The following is a 20,082-nucleotide window of genomic DNA, read 5'->3' as shown; positions in this document are numbered from 1 at the left end:
ACTCATTGTTCCGTAATCCATAGTTCAGAGGGTCACAATTAAAAACAGTTTTTCATGCTCCAAAAGACAAACCATAATCAAAACCAATCAAGGCAAAAAAGAGCAGAGTGTAATATATACAAAATATAGCTTGGCTCTGTCAACCTAAGTGAATTCAAAGTCATCATTTACATATAATCTACTCTTTTTCTTTTGGGGGTAAAATTTACATTTAATCTACTTAACAGAGCAAGAAGAATTCTAACCCCCTCATACAACCTCAATCAATCAAGGGAAAGAGCAGAGGGTAATATATACAAAATGTATACAAAAGGGGTAAATTTTTTCATACACTAGTATAACCAGCTTACAACATCATAATCTGTTCTGGCTATAAGATTGAACTACTGATTTTCACTGGTTTTAGTACCCATCTTGGTATCAAATATTCTGAAGCGCCTACTTCCCCATGCGTCTCCTTTATCAAGGTAATAAGATTTCAGACAACACTGTATCCATGGTGGATTTCTAGGAGCCATCTCATCTTCCTGGCCATCCTCTGTCTCAGTTACTCCAAGCAATTTATTTCGCTTCCTTGTCAGCATATCAATGGAGGGGTGGCCATCAAAAAACTTCTCCTATCATGGATCAAGACAGAATTGTAATGTGGTTAGTCATGGAAATTGTCCATTAACTGGGGAAAAAAATCCAAAGCTTCATCAAATTTCTTTCTTGCAAATTCAATTAATTAAAGAACTTAAAAAATAACTTAAAAGCAATCCAAAAGGATGGACAATTGGAAATATTCAGATGGATCCCTTTTGGAAGATGTGGAGTGATTTCTGGAAATACAGGAAATTAAAGTTCCAACCAACTTCAGTTGGTTGAAACCAATTTAAAAATAATAATAATAAATACTAAATCCTTATGGTAACAGTTTCTCTGGGGCATTTGGAGGGGCATTTAGTGTGTGAGCCTTGGCATAAAGATTAAGTTGCACCATTGCAAGCATCTGATTGGGGTTCAAAACATGGAAACACACTTCTGCAAAGCAGAGAAAAGGCTGTCTACATTGTCGTGCAGTAGCAGCAGTTTCAACATTGGAATGCTCTTTATTTGAAGGGTGGGGGAGAATGAAAAGTATACTTTTGCTGATGTATAGCATGTACAAATATGGTCTCTAGCATTCACTAAAAAATCTCGAATAGTTCAGATAATCATTTTATCTAATAGATGGAAGATTCTAATGCCATGCCTGCGACATTATATGCAAATGAAAAGTGAATCTAATACTAATGTTACTATGTATAATGGCCTTTATTTACAAGAATGGATCTACTTGGGGAAAAGAAAACCTACCCCATCCTCAGCATACAAAAATGCATGGATCCTCGCAGTAGGGTCCTCCAAGGTCAACCTTATCCTATAAACACCTTGGGGGCTATGGAAATCCTCAACTTTCCAGGGATATGTTGCTAGTACACGAACGACACCCTTGAATTTGGCTGTAACCTGTGATGCACAAACAAAAAATTTGAGTATTGAGCTTGAGATAATTGACAACTGAAATACATTGGTGGAAAAGATGAGCATATGATATATTCCCAAAGTTCGATTCATTTGTTCTGTGGACATGAAGACTGATGTCTCAGGTTTTTATTCAAATTAAATACAAAACATTCAGGAAAATCCTTGAGAAAGTGAGTATTAACAAATTATCTCATTTTAGAAATGGTGGCCTCCTCTCATAGAATACAGTAAAATAACAATAGACTACAACAGTATATTCCCTTCAGCACATATACATGTATAGGAAAAGAAGGGAGACCTCTGCATGAGTAAGCACATCCATTAGTGTAACAAATGGCACATGCTCGTGATCAGTCTCTGAAATAGAAAACTATGTCAGTTAAAAAAATGCATACAGAATTATCAAATTTCACATCACCCCAAACTGCAGAATGATAAATAAGAAGACAGTGACTATATCCTATCAATCACATTTACAAAGAAGCAACATTAGATGTTGCTATGATGTTACACCTGTAACATGAGAAGTCCAAGGAAAGCTTGACAAAGGTATTTTCTCCCATTTAGATGATGCCTTCTCATCATAAAACCTGATTCAAGGAAGACATTGAGTAATTCGTGCAACCAAACACTACCAGACAGTAAAACAAACCATCAGATAGTAAAATAGCATTTCAGAACCCCATTTGTAGCTTATTGGTAGAAAATTGCAATTACCGTTGTCGCTGTATTACAATGTCATCCTCATTTGACAAATATTGTAGCCTGGTAGAAGCCGACAATATGCCCCGCCATAGCCCTGATTGCTCCTTGCAGATTATTTTCGAAAACTTCATCCACCTACCACCATCTATCAAGCGCAGTTCAAGTTTTTCTTTTTCTTGGTCAATAGGCACCCTCAAGATAGTCCCCATGGAAGGAAATGTGCATAAAACTTCCCTAGGCAAAGGTCTAGGTTCCAACTGCAAAGGAAGTGGGTTCTCCATTTCATCCTGTAGCCTGTATTAGAACCGTGAATAAGTTTGTTTCAGAGGAAAGTAAACACTGTTAGTCCAAGTTGCACCTAGAAGGGATTACCGCAATAACGGACTCAAATGCTACAATAATTATTATAACAGCTGATAAGCGTCATAGTTTCTCAAGTTGAGTATGAGATGCCATTCAAAAAGCAAGAGCTTCACACATTACACGGGTGGGTGGCCGTGCACATTCTGTGGCTATTCATGCAGGACCGCATATTATGTAGCTGGGCATGAAGGTGGGTGTATTGTGAGTGAGAGAATTTGCTGGACTTGAAGTACACTGACACTTGTATTTTCAGTAATGCATTCTCAAAATTATAATTTAAACAATGGACTCACAGTTATGGACCTATGGTAAGTCCCCATTCTAATAATGAAAAATAAATGAAACCAAGTACATGAAGGAAAGCAGATAAAAACTTACTTAGTCCGGATACTTAGAGGAGGTGTATCAGTACCGTCCCACAGAAAAAGCATCCAGTTATCTTTTGAAACTTCACAGACATGAAGAATCTTCAAGCCATGAAATAGTTAGTGAGATAATTAAAAACAGCAGGTGGAAAAGATGGAAATTCTTTAAAGTTAGCCATAAATTTAAAGCAAAGAATACTAGGATTTCTGTTTTTCAGATCATATAAGATCGCTCTTTTGACAGAATGCTGAATCCTCTGACCTCTCTTTCCCCCTCCTGACACCTTCAATGACTTCCCCCTTGTCTTCCCTGGCAATGGCGCTCTCCCTTCCTCCCTCTGATCCATCCCCCTCACCTACCCCCCCCCTTGACCTCCCCCCTTCTTTTCTCCCTTCAATGGCACCCCCTTCCATAGTCATCTCCTTTCTCCAACCCACCCACAACCCTCAATCCAGAAACTCTCCCTCCACTATATCCAGCCAGACTCTGAAGGTTCCACCCCCTTTGCCCTCTGCCCTAAAGCATCTCCCTGGTAAAAGGCATTTAAGGCCTTGCGTTCCAGAGAATTCCACAGATCATGACGTGAAGGATAGGAAATAGTCAGTGGGTAGACTAGATAGTCTTTTTGAATCCCTCAATCCAGAATTTTTTATTAAATGTTTACTTTTATTAATAAAAAATTCAAAAAGTGTCTTTTGCACTCTCCTCAGACCAGGGTAGCCCCAGAATTGTTACCTGCATTCCGCCTTTGTGGTCTTACATCTCAAATTACGACCACTCTGAGTTAGGCTGCATATGGTTTCTCCGGAACTTCACAATCTTGTTCACCTCCCTGTCTTGCTCCTCCATATCCAAATCTCTTCCTCTACCCCTCAAGCCTCATTCCTCTCTATTGTATATGCTGACAATCAGGATATTAGACAAAACCCCCTTGTGGTATTGGCTCTCCTTGCTCAAACCTTCTTCTTTGCCACCCTTGGGGAGTCGGCGGGGATTTCAACATTGTCCACTTTGCCCGCGAAAAAGTCGGGGTAGCTCTCATGATCCCAACGCAATTAATGCTTTCAATGATCGCATTAAGGACCTATCTTTCGACGGTCCGGAGCCCCACTCACTTGGCAAAATTGGCAAACAAGCCATCCCCGTATTGTCGGTCAACTTGACAAGTTTCTTGTTAATGAGCACTGGCTCTCACTCTTCCCAAATTCCCATTTGGACTCCCCCCCCCCCCTTTGGCCTCTCTACTCATTGCCCTTACAATTTATTTATCCAATCAATCAATTCCTTCAGCTCTAAACCTACTAAATTCTTTGACATCTTGACCACCCACCCTACCCTCCTTCTCAAAGTCCAATCTCCCTAGTCTAAGCCTCGCATTCACTTCTCTCCTCCCCTTGTCAGCGTGGCCACAAGCTCTGTATTGTCAAGGGCAATCTCAGAGATTGGATTTCAAACATCTTTGGCAATATAATCTTAACCTGTTGAAACCTATACCTCATCCAAACCAAAATCATCTCTAATCTCTATGATCCGCTTCTTTTGGTCGATGAAAAGTGCCTCTCAGCTGAATTGACCATCCTCATCTCCCACAAGGAGAGCTCTTTGCACCAAACTCTAGGGTCAAATGTCTAGTCAGAGACTATAACTCGGACTTTTTCAATAGGTCCCTAAAAGCACGAAACAATCTAACTCCATCTCTCTGCTCCACATTTTTGGTCTCAGGCATCAAATCCAAAGTTATCCACCCCTTCAAAAACCTTTTCAACCCCCCCTCCCTCCTTCCCTTGTCAATAACTTTGTCCCTCTTGAGGATATCCTTCAATCCATACTAGCTAATGAAAAAATCTCCAGAATTGTTTGCTCTCACAAACCCAATCACACCCTTGGCCTTAATGGCTTTAGCATGGGGTTCTTCTCCTCTTGCTAGAATCTAGATAACATAGATCTGAATAAAGCCGTAAAAAGCTTCTTTCTCAATCCAAATCAAATGTCCCAGATCAACCAAACCTTCCTATATCTCCCAGATCCATCTCCCTCTACAATCTTCTCAACAAATTCATTGCTAAAATCTTAGCCAGCCACCTCCTTAAAGTTGTTTCCTCTCTGGGTTAGCCCTGACCAGCCCGACCAGCCCCGCCTTTATCCCTGGTTGAAGTATCTCGAATAATATCTTACTTTGCACAGAGACTGTCCGTGGCTTTAACTGTAAGAAGTCCTCCTTGCCGGATTTTTATTTGCGGCAGTAGCTGCCTGCTGTTGCCGACGGTTTAGATTATGCCACGTCAACAAAATTTGATCCAACGGTTGGGATTCAGATGATAAGATTTACCTGTAAATATTGGTTTTTTAATTTTACATATTAAGTACTTAAATTTTATCAATTTACAACTTCAAATCCCTCAGTTACCCGACACCCAAGAAATCTGGTTCTTATGCTGTCGTCCCTTGTTCGTCGCCTTTCTGCCGGCAACTTGATGCTCCCGGTTGCAATCAGCAGTAGTTTTGCCTCTACCAGGTCTCTTACAATGACGGATCTTTCACCGTCGGCGTTTTCTCTACTGAAACCCTAACCTTTCATGGAGCTAAAGTGGAAAATGTAGCTCTCGGATGCGGCCACGATAACGAGGGTTTGTTCGTCGATGTTGCAGGTTTGCTAGGGCTCGATCGAGGAAGAATGTCTTTTCCTTCTCAAATTGGGAGTCGCTTTGGTCAGAAATTTTCTTATTGTCTGGCAGATCGCCAGTTGTCGGGGTCGAAACCCTTATCGGCTGTTTTTAGGAAATCCTCCGTGGCCAAAATCGGCCGTCTTCGCTCCTATGCTCACGAATCCCAAGCTTGACACGTTCTACTACATCGAACTCACTGGAATCATCATCAGTGGTTTGCCGGTGCCGAAGATGAAGGCTTCGATGTTCAAGCTTGACGCTGAACCATAATATAGTACTAGAACTAAAACAAACCATAAAATGAGGCAGTGCTGAAAACTGAATCATTTATATTGTCTATCAATCTAACATTTAAGGTAGTAAGTGGCCATGTGTTACTTGACGATGCCATTTCTAGACAGATGTACAAACAGAAAATTACATTATGAAATTTGGCACTCCACCATGGACCAAAAAGAATCTCCAATGACAATTTTCCTCTCATCCACTCTCCTTTCACTCCATAGTCCAGCCTAGTACTCTTTCCAGGTTCACTGCTAGCAACGAGGGAAACAAAATCAAAATCAAAGGAAGAGGAGCAGCAGAGAAGAAAGATGTTGAGGAAAACCCTGTGAGGACTCCCGAATTGAACGCCGAACCAGAATCCTTAGCAGAGATGAACTGAATGGAGATACTGGAGCTGTTTCCCATTAGGTGCATTTTAGATTCAACCCCTCCGGACTCTGCCTGCACCGAAAACTGGAAAAAGAGTGCATGCGCATGATAAAAGAATCATCTACCACTATAACCGAATGAGTTTGTAGATTCAGAGGGTATGATTTTGTAAATTTAAAAACTTAAAAATAAGTTTTGTAAAATAAGAAATTTATATTTACATTTAACCCCATCATATCGGAATCTCAACCGTTCAATCCAAATTAGATGATGTGGCAAAAATCTGACCCTCGGCAGCTGGCAGCAGCTGCTTCCGCAAATAAAAATCCCCTCCTTGCCACCCTTCTCAAACTTGATATCCAAAAGGCTTTTGATTCCCTGCGTTGGAGACTTTCTCACAAACATCCTCTACTAAATGAATTACCCCCATCTTCTCCCATTGGATTTACTCCTACATCTCTTTCCCCTCCTTTGTTGTTGTGAACAGCTCCCTAGCTGGTTTCTTTCCCTATAGTGCCGAGATTCATTAGGGCTGCCCCCCCACCTACCACTTCTCTCTTGCCCTCGATGTCCTCCATCGTAGCATCTAGACCAAAACCGATCTTGACCTCATCTTTCCTCTCCCCAAATACAAATCCTCCAAAATTATCAACCTCACCTTTGTAGATAATCTAATGATCATTTGCAAAGCTGATCCCTCCTACATCTCCAACATCATATCCTCCCTTAGCTATTTGAATCCCTCTTTGGCCTATCTATTAACCTTCTCAAGTCCAAACTCTTCCTCTCTGGCACCTTTGATTCCCTCAAAATCCCTCTCCTCCTCCCTCATCTACCTCACTAGAATCTCTCTTGGCTCTCTCCCTATCAAGTACCCGGGCTCCCTCTCATCCCCACCCATCTTCGTGACAGTTATTGCACTCTCTCCTTGACCAAATTTGCAAAAAACATCAACTTTGGAAGAGCAAACTTCTTTCTTATGTGGGCAAAGCTATACTTATCAAATCTATCTTCCAATGCTTTTACATCTACCATTGTGGAATCTTTGATCTTCTCCATTAGCTATGCTATGCAATCCCTCTTCTTTAGCTTCCTCTGGAAAGGTTAGGGTTCCCCCAAATTCCTACAACCCACTAGATTGGCTTCCAGTTGTAGATTTAAATATGACAAAGGCCTAGCATCTGAAGGATCATAGACTAAAATATTGTTAGCCTCCGCAAACTCATTTGGAAAGTCTCCTATAAAGAAGCTCTATATGGGTCAATTGGGTCTACTCTTATCTCCTCAAGGAGTCAATCTAGACTATCTCCCCACCGCAAGCTCTACCGAAACATGGAGATCTCTCCTCTCCCTTCGCCAACTAACCCTTTTCGCCCTCTCCAACTCCGCTGCTGACAGCTTTATGATCTCCTTCTAGCTTTGACCCTTTACATTTGCTAGGTGTTTTATTTAATGTGGTTGATGCTAGGGCATTCTATGCCTAATGCATCCTTAGAGAACCCCCCCCTCTCCCCCCTTCATCTCCAACGGAGCATGGAACTTCCCCTCTCCTCGCCACCATGAGCTTGAGTCTTGATTAGATTTGGACCCTCCTCCCTCATAGGGATACCCTCCTTTGGCTCCACTTTCGAAAAGGCTCCTCTACCTGTGGCTAGAATCTCATTTGCTCCCCTAGGTTCTTTTAGAACAACCAAGTTTTGTTCAAAGGCCACATCCCCTGCCAAGCCTTAATTGCCTAGAGAGCCCTATCCTACTATCTACTGTTAGGGCCCTAGGATAACGACATGTGGAAGAAAGAGAGTGGGGAGGAAGTTGTCATAACTAACAGAGACTAAAAGTTACAAATAAAAGGGGAATTGTGAGGAGAGGGGATTGATTGTTATGCGAGTGGTATTGGCAGCCTTTGGCAGAGGGGCAGGCACCATATGCTGTGGGGGTGACTAGCACCATTGTAACCACTTTATCGATGTTATTTTTCTTGCTTATTGTATTGGAAATTCAATTAGAATTATTTCGAGTATTTGATTCACGGGTTCCTAACACATACTTATGTAATCATTCCTCGTTAGCCGCTCCATCCAAGCCCCCCCCCCCCTTTTTTTCCTTCATCTTTGGACCTGGAGTGGAAGAGCCCAACCATTTCTTTTTTGCTTGCCCCTTCACCAAGCCAATTTGGTCCAAAGCCTTTGCCTTATCTGGCCCTAGTGCAGACACCCACAACCTTTTGAGACCAAGTGCCACTAGCTCACCTTGTTCTTTTGAGGATTTTCTATAGCTGATATTGTGGAAAAGCTTCTCTTTGGCGTGTGTGTTACTCACATTTGGATGGAGTGGAACTTCCATAAGTGGACCTCCAAATCCAGACCTCCTGAGCAAATTGGAAAAGGCCACCAGTAAGGATGTTTGCTCCAAGATCTCCCTTCTTGTGTCAAGCCTTTGATAGTCTCCCTAAGGAACAGGCTAATTGTTGTTACGTGGGGACTAGATACCTCTTTGCCTTTTCCTCCTAGGTACTGCTAGCCTATCAGATCCCCCCCCCCCCAAAAAAAAAAAAAAAAGAGAGAGAGAGAGAGGAGGTAGGTAGAATGACATGATGAATTTACCTTGCAAACTAAATCAAAGGTATGTAGCTCCTTGATCTCACTCAATGACAAAGAATTCCTTGTTCCTGACAATTACATAGAGTCAAAGCTTCAATTCATGGTTTGCAAACAAAAGAAAAAAATTTAAGATGAACATAATTACTTATTACTCCACCAAACCAACATATCCATACGGTCGTATAACATCTCCAACTAAGATGAAGCAAAGCTCTAACATGCAAAATAGATAAAGTGTCTCTAAATTGAAATATGACACCATAAGAGTAATTTCAGATGCAAGTATGCAACTTAAGTAGAAATATTACAACCTCACTCTGAAAACCAGCCTAATTTGGGCCGTTAGATTTTCTCTAGGGATTGGTACCAACAAAACCCAAGGCTTATGGGGCATGCAAGTGGACCAATAGGCTAAGTAATTAAGCTCAAATGCTTCTATGGAAATAATATCATGTAAATTCAATTAGATTGATTGAATTAGCATTAAAAAGGGTCTTGGCTAATAATGAAATGAAAACAACCCCATTGTCTCCTTGAACCAATTTAAACTCAACCACCTCAAGTAGAACGGATCCTGATTTTTAGATATAATCTAATTTAACCTTTATGTAATTAAGTAGTTGTGGCCGCCTTGGCCCATATGGTCAAGGTGATTTGGTGTCGCCTTGGTTTTTGTTGCCCTCTATTGCCTAGCAACGCCTTGGCAACCATGGTTGTGATTGAATCATATGGTTGGCACAGATTTAGGTCCCACTTGGAATGCCTAGCCAAACCAAAACCTAATCGGCCCAACTGCAAATGATGGTCAAAGTTGTGACGATTAATTTAATTCATTCAAGGCGCAAGCCCAATAAAGATGTATCAGTTGTGAGGTCCATATTATGACTAGTTTAAATGCCAAAGCCCATTAATAACTAAAATCCGAATATGGGGCTAAGCCCATTAGAAGCCAAATATGGAGCTGTGATTTTGGTATAGAGAACCCATGTTAAACCTTAAATCAGAGAACCCATGTTAAATCTTAAGTCGTTCACTAGTAAGCCCATGGGTGGGACTGAACTAATGGATTATTTAAGCCCCAATTAAATGGTGTATTACAACTAGAATTTCAAGTAACATGGTCAAGCCCATGAAACATAGTAAGGGTCTAGGATTTATAATGAAGAGATGCCAAAGATATTTCAAGGCTCACCAATACAATTGATATGGAAGCCCATATTAAGCCCAATAAGACTTGGAAACTAGATGTTAAGCCCACACGTTGATTAATGTAAATATCAAGGTCCATTTGTACATAAAATTTTATTTGAGCCTAAGCCCATCAAGGAACCATATAATAGACTTAGTCAACCTAGTCTATCAATCTTGAGTATTTCTACAACTCCAAACCCTATTGAAGTACCTAGAAGACTCACCATGGCCGCCCCTACAACTTCAATGGTACCACACCAAGTTTATCTATATAATGTTTTCTAACAGCCCAACACTCTGCACTACACATCCTAAGTGGTCATATCACATATGACAGTCCTATGGAATATATAAAAGGTTTTCTAGAATATATGAAAGAGAAACCACCAGGAAGGGGTGGAAATCTACACTGTTAAAGACTTCCGTGATAACAACTTAAAACAAATCACTAATATCAGCAATAATGGCATAAATATGATGGCAAATCCATTAGAAGCTCTGGCTAACAAAACAAAAGGGAGTTGCACTAAAAAGCATAGAAAAAGAAGTAGCATATAAAATGTGATAATTAAGGCAATCAACACACAAATTCCTACACAGATTTTGTGCCTCTGGCCAATGTCTAGGGCCCCACACCAATGGATGAGAAAATCCTCCATATGGATTAATGTGCCATGTCTACCACATGGCCCAAGGCCCCAATGTATTAAAACTTTATGCTAGTATACTTAATCATAAAACTCAAGTTGTTTTGGAGATGCCAAAGTATAAATTGTTGAGCTGTTTTACATCTTTAATATGAGTTAGGCTGAAACATGGAAACCAAAAGATTATGGCGGAGACAAACAAAGCTCCAAGTGGCAGATATTTGGGTAGTAGGGATACTTCTTTACATGTAGTGGAATAATTAACCCACAGCTAAAACTGAAATTATAACAGAGAAAGTTTTAACTAATTTATCCAGTTCACAGATAATACATCAAGTGACTTCCATCATTTCTTTATTTAACTCTAGTAAGTATTTCAATTCAACAAAAAATTAAAAATCAAAGGCAGGATTTATCAAATTTAACAGGTAGTAAAAGAAATGAGCAGATCTTGATCAGTTCATGCACGAGGGTACCTGCATCAAGTTGAAAATTGAGCAACCATGTCCTTAAACTGGCTATGAATTTCTTATCATCATCTCTGCTGTGGTATTTTGGAGAAACTTGGTATGGGATGAAATTTGTACTAGATTTTCCTTCAAATAGAGCAAATGAAGAGAATTGTTTGTTGAAAAGAGCATACATCTCCCCATTATTAGCTTTTATCTGCATAATCATGTTTGTAAATTTGAGTAACAAGGAGTCATCACTTACTGCACTTGCATGCAAATATTAAGAAAATAAGCTACACCAATCCATTAAATATGTTCATCTCTGGTCACTTTCATGTCCTTGAAGAAGCAATAGTATGTGATTTCATTCTACTAATGTCAAAACAAAGGCTGTGTGATTTCCCATGTCAAACAACCCAAAATTTCTTCCAGAACAAACTCAAAAGTATTTGTCAGCAAAATATGTGCACCACAGGTCACTTGTCTTACATTACTGTTTATTATTTATGAGGGTCTTTTACATGCAACTCCAACCCCCCCCCCTCCAATACTGAAAAAACACAAATCAGCTATATGAATCATACAGATGCTCAACTGAAGTTAAGCATTGTAATGCATTTGAAAAATATGTCTTTCTTCTACCGTAAATGCTCAATCATACCTTAGCAAATCTGAAGTGTTTTTTAACAGTAAATTTATTTCATCTTTTTTTTTTCAACAGAAAACACTTTAATTTGCCAAAGGTAATTCCATTATCACAACCATCAATGCCACTGCATTCACATGCAATGTGGTTCATGTTTCAACCAAAACAACCAAAATTTGGTTTTCTTTTCTTTTCAAAACCGAGACAAAACTTAAAGGGCAAAATTTTATGCTCTCATATCGATCCATCTCGGTCAAAATTTCAACCTAGGTTGAGAAACTCGAGGGTTTCCTAGCAAAATTGACCGTTTTGGTCCATTTCTTATAAAGTTCTCAGATCTTGGTCCCCCCCCCCCCAGCCACTGCCGCTCATTTTGACCTTCCAACCCAATTTTTAGCTCACTTTGCCCCTTCAATCCTGTTGATAACTTCTTTGTCCTCCAGCAACCTACTTGTTGTTTCTTTGGAGATTTTCTAAGATTCAAACCAAAGAATGTTGAGAACTCCGAATTGTTTATTTTTTATTCGGTGATAGCTTAAATCATGTTTCTACTTTCTTTTTGGTTATTTACTTTGTGGTTATTGTATTTGTAGGAAATATTTGAAGTACTTGTGAAATTTGTTTCAATTTACAAGTATTTATATTTATCTGAAATGGATACGCATTTTATAAGTAGTAGTATATGAATAAGTACTTTCCATTGTTTTTTATTGCAAAGAAAATACATGCTCCATTGTGTTATTTTAAGCTTTATGCAAACGACCATCAAAACACAGCCAGAACCCCTGATTGAAATTTGCTGTCGGAATTCTCTGGTTTCGACAGAGTTGGTCGAAATTTCAACCCCCTTTTCTTGGCTGATTGAAATAATCATTAACCAAAAGGACTAAAAAAGAATGTACAAGGTAAGAGAGGGAGAATAAGAATAAAAGAGGGGGGGGGGGGAGTGGGGGAGAAGATTACAACCAACTAGTCAGCAAAAAAAAGGCTAGACCCCAGGAGCCAATAACATTTTTGTTCCTTGGGGTATTCAAAACTAGTGGGTGGGCTGTAATTGAGAAGACACATCAAAACAAATGGCTTTCCAAATCAAATCAAGAGATCTCAATTTGGAGGTCCAGCTTCTGAGATTCCACTCCCTTCAAATATGAGAGATTAAGGCATTGAACACCAATTATCTACCATATCACAAATAGAAGAGCCTGCAAAGTGTCTCAAGAACCAAAGATAATCCTTGGGGAACCCAAGGGGGCGTCCAGGCTGAGGCCAAATGGTGATAATGGCTTTCACCCACAAGAAGCGAGGGAAGGAGCAACAGAAAAAGAGGTGATCAACATCTTCAGGGCCATTCCAACAAATGATACAATTGGGTTGACATGGCAAAAGTTAAAAGCTATCCAAGTAGAAAAGGCATGGCAAGGGATGTGGCCTTTGAACCAAACCAGAGGGTGCCAAGCAACCAAAGGGGCGGGGAAATGGATGAGGACCCAAGCAAAGGAGGTGGAAAAGGTACTTGCATAGGAGGAAGGCCAAATGGTACGTTCACAGTTCAAGGGACGAAAGGGGGGGGGGAGGTGATGTAACCCAAGGTCCGGGCCAGTCTTCAAGATTCTCTATAATAGAACCAGCAGAAAGCTAGGGCTTAAACCCTTGCTATTAGGGATCAATTCTCAAAGGGCAGCAGCAGTTAGGCCTCGTAACCCTGCTGTTCAAGTCTGGAATTCAAGGACAGCAGCTACTTATAGACCAAACACCCTGCGGATAGGCTAATTTGAAGCCCAAGTCCCAAGGTTAAGTTTAGGGTAGCCTAGGGTTAATTGGGAAGGGTATATAGGGTTCAGCCAGGTTAGGCCTAGGTCTGGAAATTGAGGGAAGTATTCTGTTTTAAAGAACTGTAATTGCATAATTTTCACAAGTTAGAGTTTGTATGTTCTTAGGTTTCTAAGGTTAAGTATGGGGTGGTTCAAGAGTTCAATTTAGGTTAGATTTGATTCTGATTTTGTTGCTCTGTGAATACAGAATTAAACCTAAGAGGTTAAGGTTTTGAAAATAGGTCTCCTAGGTGGATTAGGACTCTTGAGGTGTTGGCAAGGGTTAGAGTTTGGAGGGGAGGTAGAGAATGTGTAGGAGAAGATAATCCTAAAAGGGTTTAGGATTTCGTTGAGAGGTTTGGGAGTTATGACTCATGAGTGCTTAAGCGAAACTAGGGTTAGGGTTTCTGGAGGTAGAAGATGAATTGAAGAATTTTAGAAAACTAATAGGAGTCGGGTCCTAGAGGGAAGAGGAGGTATTGGATTAGAGAGGGAAGGGATGCAATCCTAGTAGGAAAAGGATAGGGGGTAAGGGGTTGGGACTTGGAAATCCTAGAGGGATTGGAACTGGAAGGGGTTTGTGTGCCGCAAGGATGGGAGAGGGAAGGGGATGGAACCCTGACTTGACTGAGAGTTGACCTAGAATAGCAGGGTTTTCAACCCTAATTGTACTGCTGGTCACCTAAGAGGAGATCCTAAACACTTGCCCTTGACCCAAGGTTACATCATCTCACCTCCATTTGGCCCCACTCTCCTTGCTCCTTTGGGTTCACACAGGATGGGTCTTGGACTCTAGAACCTTCTCATGCTCCCTACTTGTGACATTGTAGGTAAACAGGTCTTTGGAGTGATGATTAATCATCTTTGGTGGGAAAAGAACCTTAGAAGATGGACCTCCAACTCTAGATCGTTGGACTGATTTGGAAAGCCATCTATTTTGATATTTCCTCTAAGTTACAATTAAACCCCATCCCCAGTTGCAAGTACCCAAGGAACAAGCTCATTATTATTACCTAAGGTTTAGGTCCTACCTTTTTGTCTTCCCCCTGAAGACTTGTCCCTCCCCTTCTTGTATAATCCTTTCTCTCCCCCACCCCCTCTGGGGCTTTGTAATAAAATTATTAATTCATCCGGAAAAGAAAAAGAAAAAAATTGTCTATCTCTTACCTACACCTTTCTAAGAGAGATAAACTTAGAAGTAAGTAGGATTCATTTTCTAATTAGCTATCCAATAGAAAAAAATTTGGAAGGAGATAGAAGGATTATGGAGATGACATGACAAAAAGTGCTTCCAGGGGATATACCACAACATGAAAAAACTGAATTATAGCACCATCGGGTTCAATTCGTGGCAGCTTCTCCATGTTTTCGGCAAAAATACAAACTGAAATTCCTGGACTTTGACATGAATTATCAACTATCTTTAGCCTGCAGAAACAATCTACAAAGAAATGCCCATTAAGAAAGGCAAGTTAACAATAACAAAAATGAACTCCAAATAAAATATTCAACGAAAATGATTGACTTGATTTTATACAAAAGTCATACTCTACTGAAAGGAATATAACCCTCAATTGGAAAGGGGAAAAGAAAGAAGAAGAAAAAAAAAGATTAACAAAGAATGTTACACTACACATTAAAGGTGACAAGTGTACAAAAGTTTAGCATTTAGTAACTAGCTAATATTACGGAAAGCCAATTATTGACATCCAGCCCTATTACCCTTGTTCATTATGCAAACCCCTTCAGCTAGTTCACCTCTTATTATTTTTACCCATATACATCAATACCATTAGCCTTAACTTGTTTGTAGGGTTCAAAATTTCAGTTTTTGAGAGAAACCTTGCAAAACTGAACTGCTGGATTTATTTGACCATTATAGCAATCAAAAGGACATAGACATTGTATCTTGCCATACACTTTCTCTAATACAACCAATACTACATATAACTTAGTTTTTAACCACAAAATGCACTGTACCTTCCATGGGATTTATATGGCCTGGTCAGAGCCTAGTAGTGTTGACGAGGTATATCTCATAGACAATGAGACTACCCGTAATTAAAAACCCAAACAAGGATTTAAAGGGGGTAACCAAAAAGCAAAGAGTGAACACATGGAACTTAATCCTATTCTTACATGTATTGAACTTTAAAAATAGATGATGAATACACATTCCCAACAAAATAGATATAATCCATGTGTTAGTCAATCCAGACTGACTCAGCATGCACCTGCACCTTTAGCATGCATTATCATTCTACTACCAAATAGATGATATCCAAAGCAGCTCAAAACCCAGCCTTTTCTCTCAACTTCCAGCAAGAAACATTACCAATTGACCCTCTGCAGACCCCACACCCACAGTGACAGGAGTGTCAGGCACTGTTGTACACATTTTTGCCAGCAAGAACATTATCATATGTTAGTACTCTGAATGGGTACGAAATACATGAAGAAGTGCAATGGCTTTAGCTATGGCTAGCACAGTAAATTGGTGTAATAGAATTTATGTGGCTGATTCTGAATGACATTACAAGCATTATAAACTCAAATGAATATTGATAGGGAAATGACTAAAATGCAGGGAGTAAAACAGAAAAAGCATGAAAATTGCCTCCAAGCATGATTCCATTTGGGTTAATTGGGTCCACTCTCACCTCCTGAAATCTGATTCCATTCGAACTGCCCCTCTCCCCTCTAATCCTTCCTAGTTATGGAGGAAGCCACTCCAGCTTAGACCCCTTGCCTTTCTAACAATCTCCACTCTTATTTCAAGTGGCTCCTCGGTCTCCTTCTGGCTCAACCCTTGGTATCCGTTGGGAATCCCCTACAGCCACTTTATTTCCTGCCCATTTATGATTCCCGCATCCCCAAATCCATTACACTCTCCACCTTCATATCTAATGGCTCTTGTGTCCCCCTCTCCCTACACCTCAAGTCTCACGCAGATTTGGACCCCCCGCCCCCTTCACTCCATTCCTCCTCAAGCACCTTCTCTACTTCCTCAGCCTAGAACCCCACCCATAGTCCCATACCCCAAGCCCATGTACTCTGCTTTCCTTGGTTTGGTTCAAAGGTCATGTCCCTTGCCGTTCTTTCACCTTTTGGAGATCCCATCAACCTTTGCCCCCCCCCCCCCCACATAGGCTTTCCTTATCCACCACATCCCAATCTGCCCAAATTGCACCTGCCACCTTCTATTGGAAGAGTACTATAAACATCCATCATCTCTTTCTCTCTTGCAACTTCTCCAATTCCCTCTGGAGAAAGATCTTGTCTTCCATCTGGCTCCACTCTAGGCATTCCTTTAGGTTTGCTCAACATTGGTTGTGGATCCTAAGATCCTTTCCTAGCTTTTCTATATGTAATACAGCCAATAAGTTGGTTATTGGTGCCACCATTGACCACTTATGGTGAGATAACCTCAAGAGATGGAAATCCATCTCTAGATCCTTAGACATGATTTGAAATACCATCTACATAGATGTTTCTTCTAGACCCCAGTTGCTCCTCCAAGGCTCCAACTGACCTACTTTGGACACCCCAAGAACAAGTTATTGTCATTACCTGGGGTCTTATTTCCTCGACCTTCTAGATAAAGGCAGCTTCCTCACCCCACCCCCTCTTCCCCTGTGTACATTCTCTCTTTGCCCCAAGGGTTTTTGGTAATAATAAATTAATGCATCCCGCCTGGGGGGGGGGGGGGGAATTAAGCAAGCACATGGAACTCAACTCTAAAAAACCTTATGTAAAAAGTAACAACATAGATGAGAAACGAACGTCGCCAACAAAAAAACAAAAAAGAGAGAGATCTGATCCTACTTACAAAGAATCACAATTGGCTCAGCAAGCATCTTTAGTAAGTCTCACCATTCTACTAAGAAATGGATAAAATCCAAAGCAGCTGTAAGCCGGCCTTTTTTTTGTCATCTCTAGCAAGAACGTTACGATATCTTGTTGAACCAAACAGGTGTTATTAACATGAAAGCCTAAAAAAGAAAGGGCTTTAGCTATCACTTTCAAGAGTAGATTGCTACAACATTCTTTCCCTGGCTGAGCCTAGTAGTTGATGTCTTGGAGATAAGGCTTATCTAACTAAATAATAAAACAAAAATGAAAATATCTCTAACTCCTTGCGATGATTCAGAAGAAATTCCAATTTTCTAAAAGTAGTTTAGTTATAGGAGACCTTCCAACTGTAGTATTAAAGTTCATATAACTAATGCTTTTCCCCAGTCATAATGATACATGGCATTCTACTTTCTTGAACACATTAATGTTTTATTTGTACTAGTAAACCAAAATGTTGTACTTCAGTAAATATACAAAACATATAACATCAAACAGGAGGTAAAGCAATGATGAGGAAGCCCCTGACAAAATAAAAATATTGGCACCAACAGTGCTTCAATATTTTACTCCTTTTTCTTAGTAGAAAATAAGAATGAATTTAAAATATAAACCACAATACCAAAGTACAGTTTGTCCAGGCTTAAAGAACCATGAACTACCCTGTAAATGCTTTGAAATCCAGCTACAAAAGATGCATTTGGGATCAAATGGCTTATATCCACTCGACAGCAGATAAAATCTGCGAAAACATAAAGCAGGAAGATGTGATTGACCACATCTGGTAACAATGTTAGACTGATCCTTTAGGATAGTTGGAATCTAAAACTCTCGCAAGTCAAGCCTTTCCCTAATGTCACCGGTCAAAATATTTTAAAGAGAAAGAAGAAAAAAAATTTGATAAACCCAATGGTTAGACAATACGCCATGGTGTTTATTTAGTGTATAAAAATCTACTGGAAAATATTATAGTGACATAGAATATCTAGGTTAGTTAATAAATACTTTCACCAAGTAAAGCTACTGTTTTGAGATGACTTACACACAACAAATCATATAATCTACAGATGACAAAGCATGAAAAGATTTCAGCGTTCAGAATATCCACATTAACGAAAAGAAAAAAGAAAGAAAAACGCTTTCATTAAGTATTTCTAATACACTGAGAAGATTTAAACAAACGACAAACCACTGAAACGATCTGCACTCAGGTTCCTGAAGACAAAACGAGAAGGATAAAGAAAATTTACCAGTTCCTCGGGTCTGCTTGGGAATACTAAACTCAACCACAAACCCTGTCAGGTTAACTTTCTGATTGACGGCACCAATTACATCGCTTATCTTGAGAAATCTGTAGTCATCAACTCGTCTCGCCATTTCTAGCTTCCAGGAACACTAAGCGTAACTGAGAAAAAATGAATCTTGGAGCCAGAGCCACTACGTTTAAATTGTCGAGCAAGTTGGGTTTGCAAACAATTTTACTACCTACGGCCTTACCCACTTGGTTTTGCAATCAATTTACACAGCCTTAGCCACCGTTTGTTTGGAAAATTGAGGTGGAAAAAGTTTAAAAAGTTACATTTTTATTGAATCCCTCCTTAATTTAAAGAACTTTATTCTCTCCCGGAATTTTATAGGTGCATTTCTCGTCATCATTTCTCTCAGAATAATATATGTTCATCAGTCACATTTAAAGGTTGAGGTAAATTTTATAACATATAAAATTTTTAATTTTAATTTAATCTAAATTTTTGGATGTAACTGAGAGTCCTTTATCCAGAAAGAAATGGATAGTCTATTTATTTGTCAAAAACTGACCTAATAAAAATCTGTTATACACCTAAGTTGAACTAATTTACCTCTATATTTTAGATTTAGCAAGCAAACATACACTTGTGGGCTTTTAGCACATTGGGTAAAAATAAGGTTTTAATTATTTTTGCTAAACAACAACAATGTTCTGATTGAGTAAGGAAAAAGAAGCAACAAGAACTAAGTAGTGATGGAAGGACCTCCTACCCTTAACCATTGAAGCACTACCAATCTCACTTCTTGTTCCTTAAAAATAGGAGGAGGTGGGGTGTTCCCAAATTTTTAAACAAACCAGTGTCATTTTCTCCATCTGAAAGCAACCTAGTTTTTCACAGTGGGTTATTGTATTGCTTGGATGAGCAAGGGAGTTTGGGATGTTTTGATCCTCAAAGATATAGTTGGACTGTGTCCAAAACATCGTGGAGACTCTTTGTTATGGAGTATGATCAGAATTTTATGGTAGAATGTGATGGCAATCTGCTTGTAGTATTCGTGGGTCCTTTAGGGAGTTTGATTCGTGTTTGTAGACTTGATTTATCTAAGATGCATTTGAAGAATGTGGACAACTTGGGATACTGGATGCTGTTTCTTAGTGAAAAAAACTTCATTTTCAGCCAAAGCAACTGAGGGGAATGGGTAACAAGATCTACATTCAAACTTTACTAGCACAGACTATCTCAACTATGTTAGAAGCGTTTTCTTAGTGAAAAAACTTATTTTTCAGCCAAAGCAACTAAGGGGAATGGGTAACAAGATCTACATTCAAACTTTACTAGCACAGACTATCTCAACCATGTTAGAAGCGTTC

The 20,082-nt window shown here is 39.7% G+C and overlaps 1 protein-coding gene across 2 annotated transcripts; it reads right to left on the bottom strand.

Annotated features, from left to right (window-relative positions):
• Positions 1 to 40: 40 nt before the first annotated feature.
• On the bottom strand, positions 41 to 19,012 carry LOC149000576 (protection of telomeres protein 1b-like). 2 transcript variants are annotated; one of them, XM_089139790.1, is made up of 10 exons: positions 18,713 to 19,012; positions 14,915 to 15,051; positions 11,178 to 11,367; positions 8,867 to 8,931; positions 2,956 to 3,044; positions 2,227 to 2,508; positions 2,023 to 2,099; positions 1,808 to 1,866; positions 1,339 to 1,491; positions 41 to 617 (listed from the first exon to the last, which is right to left on the bottom strand). In XM_089139790.1, the coding sequence occupies exons 1-10, from the start codon at positions 18,837 to 18,839 to the stop codon at positions 384 to 386; spliced, it is 1,413 nt and encodes a 470-aa protein (XP_088995916.1). In that variant the 5' UTR covers positions 18,840 to 19,012; the 3' UTR covers positions 41 to 383. The 2 variants fall into 2 exon arrangements, with proteins under 2 accessions (XP_088995916.1, XP_088995917.1); XM_089139791.1 differs by lacking the exons at positions 14,915 to 15,051; positions 18,713 to 19,012 and having other exon boundaries at positions 11,178 to 11,379.
• Positions 19,013 to 20,082: the final 1,070 nt, after the last annotated feature.

This window comes from Hakea prostrata, chromosome 11 (assembly GCF_041222555.1).
Source record: "Hakea prostrata isolate BN-2017 chromosome 11, UWA_Hpros_2, whole genome shotgun sequence".
In the NCBI taxonomy this organism is placed as follows: domain Eukaryota; kingdom Viridiplantae; phylum Streptophyta; class Magnoliopsida; order Proteales; family Proteaceae; genus Hakea; species Hakea prostrata.
This window is presented reverse-complemented; position numbering and strand designations above follow the sequence as displayed.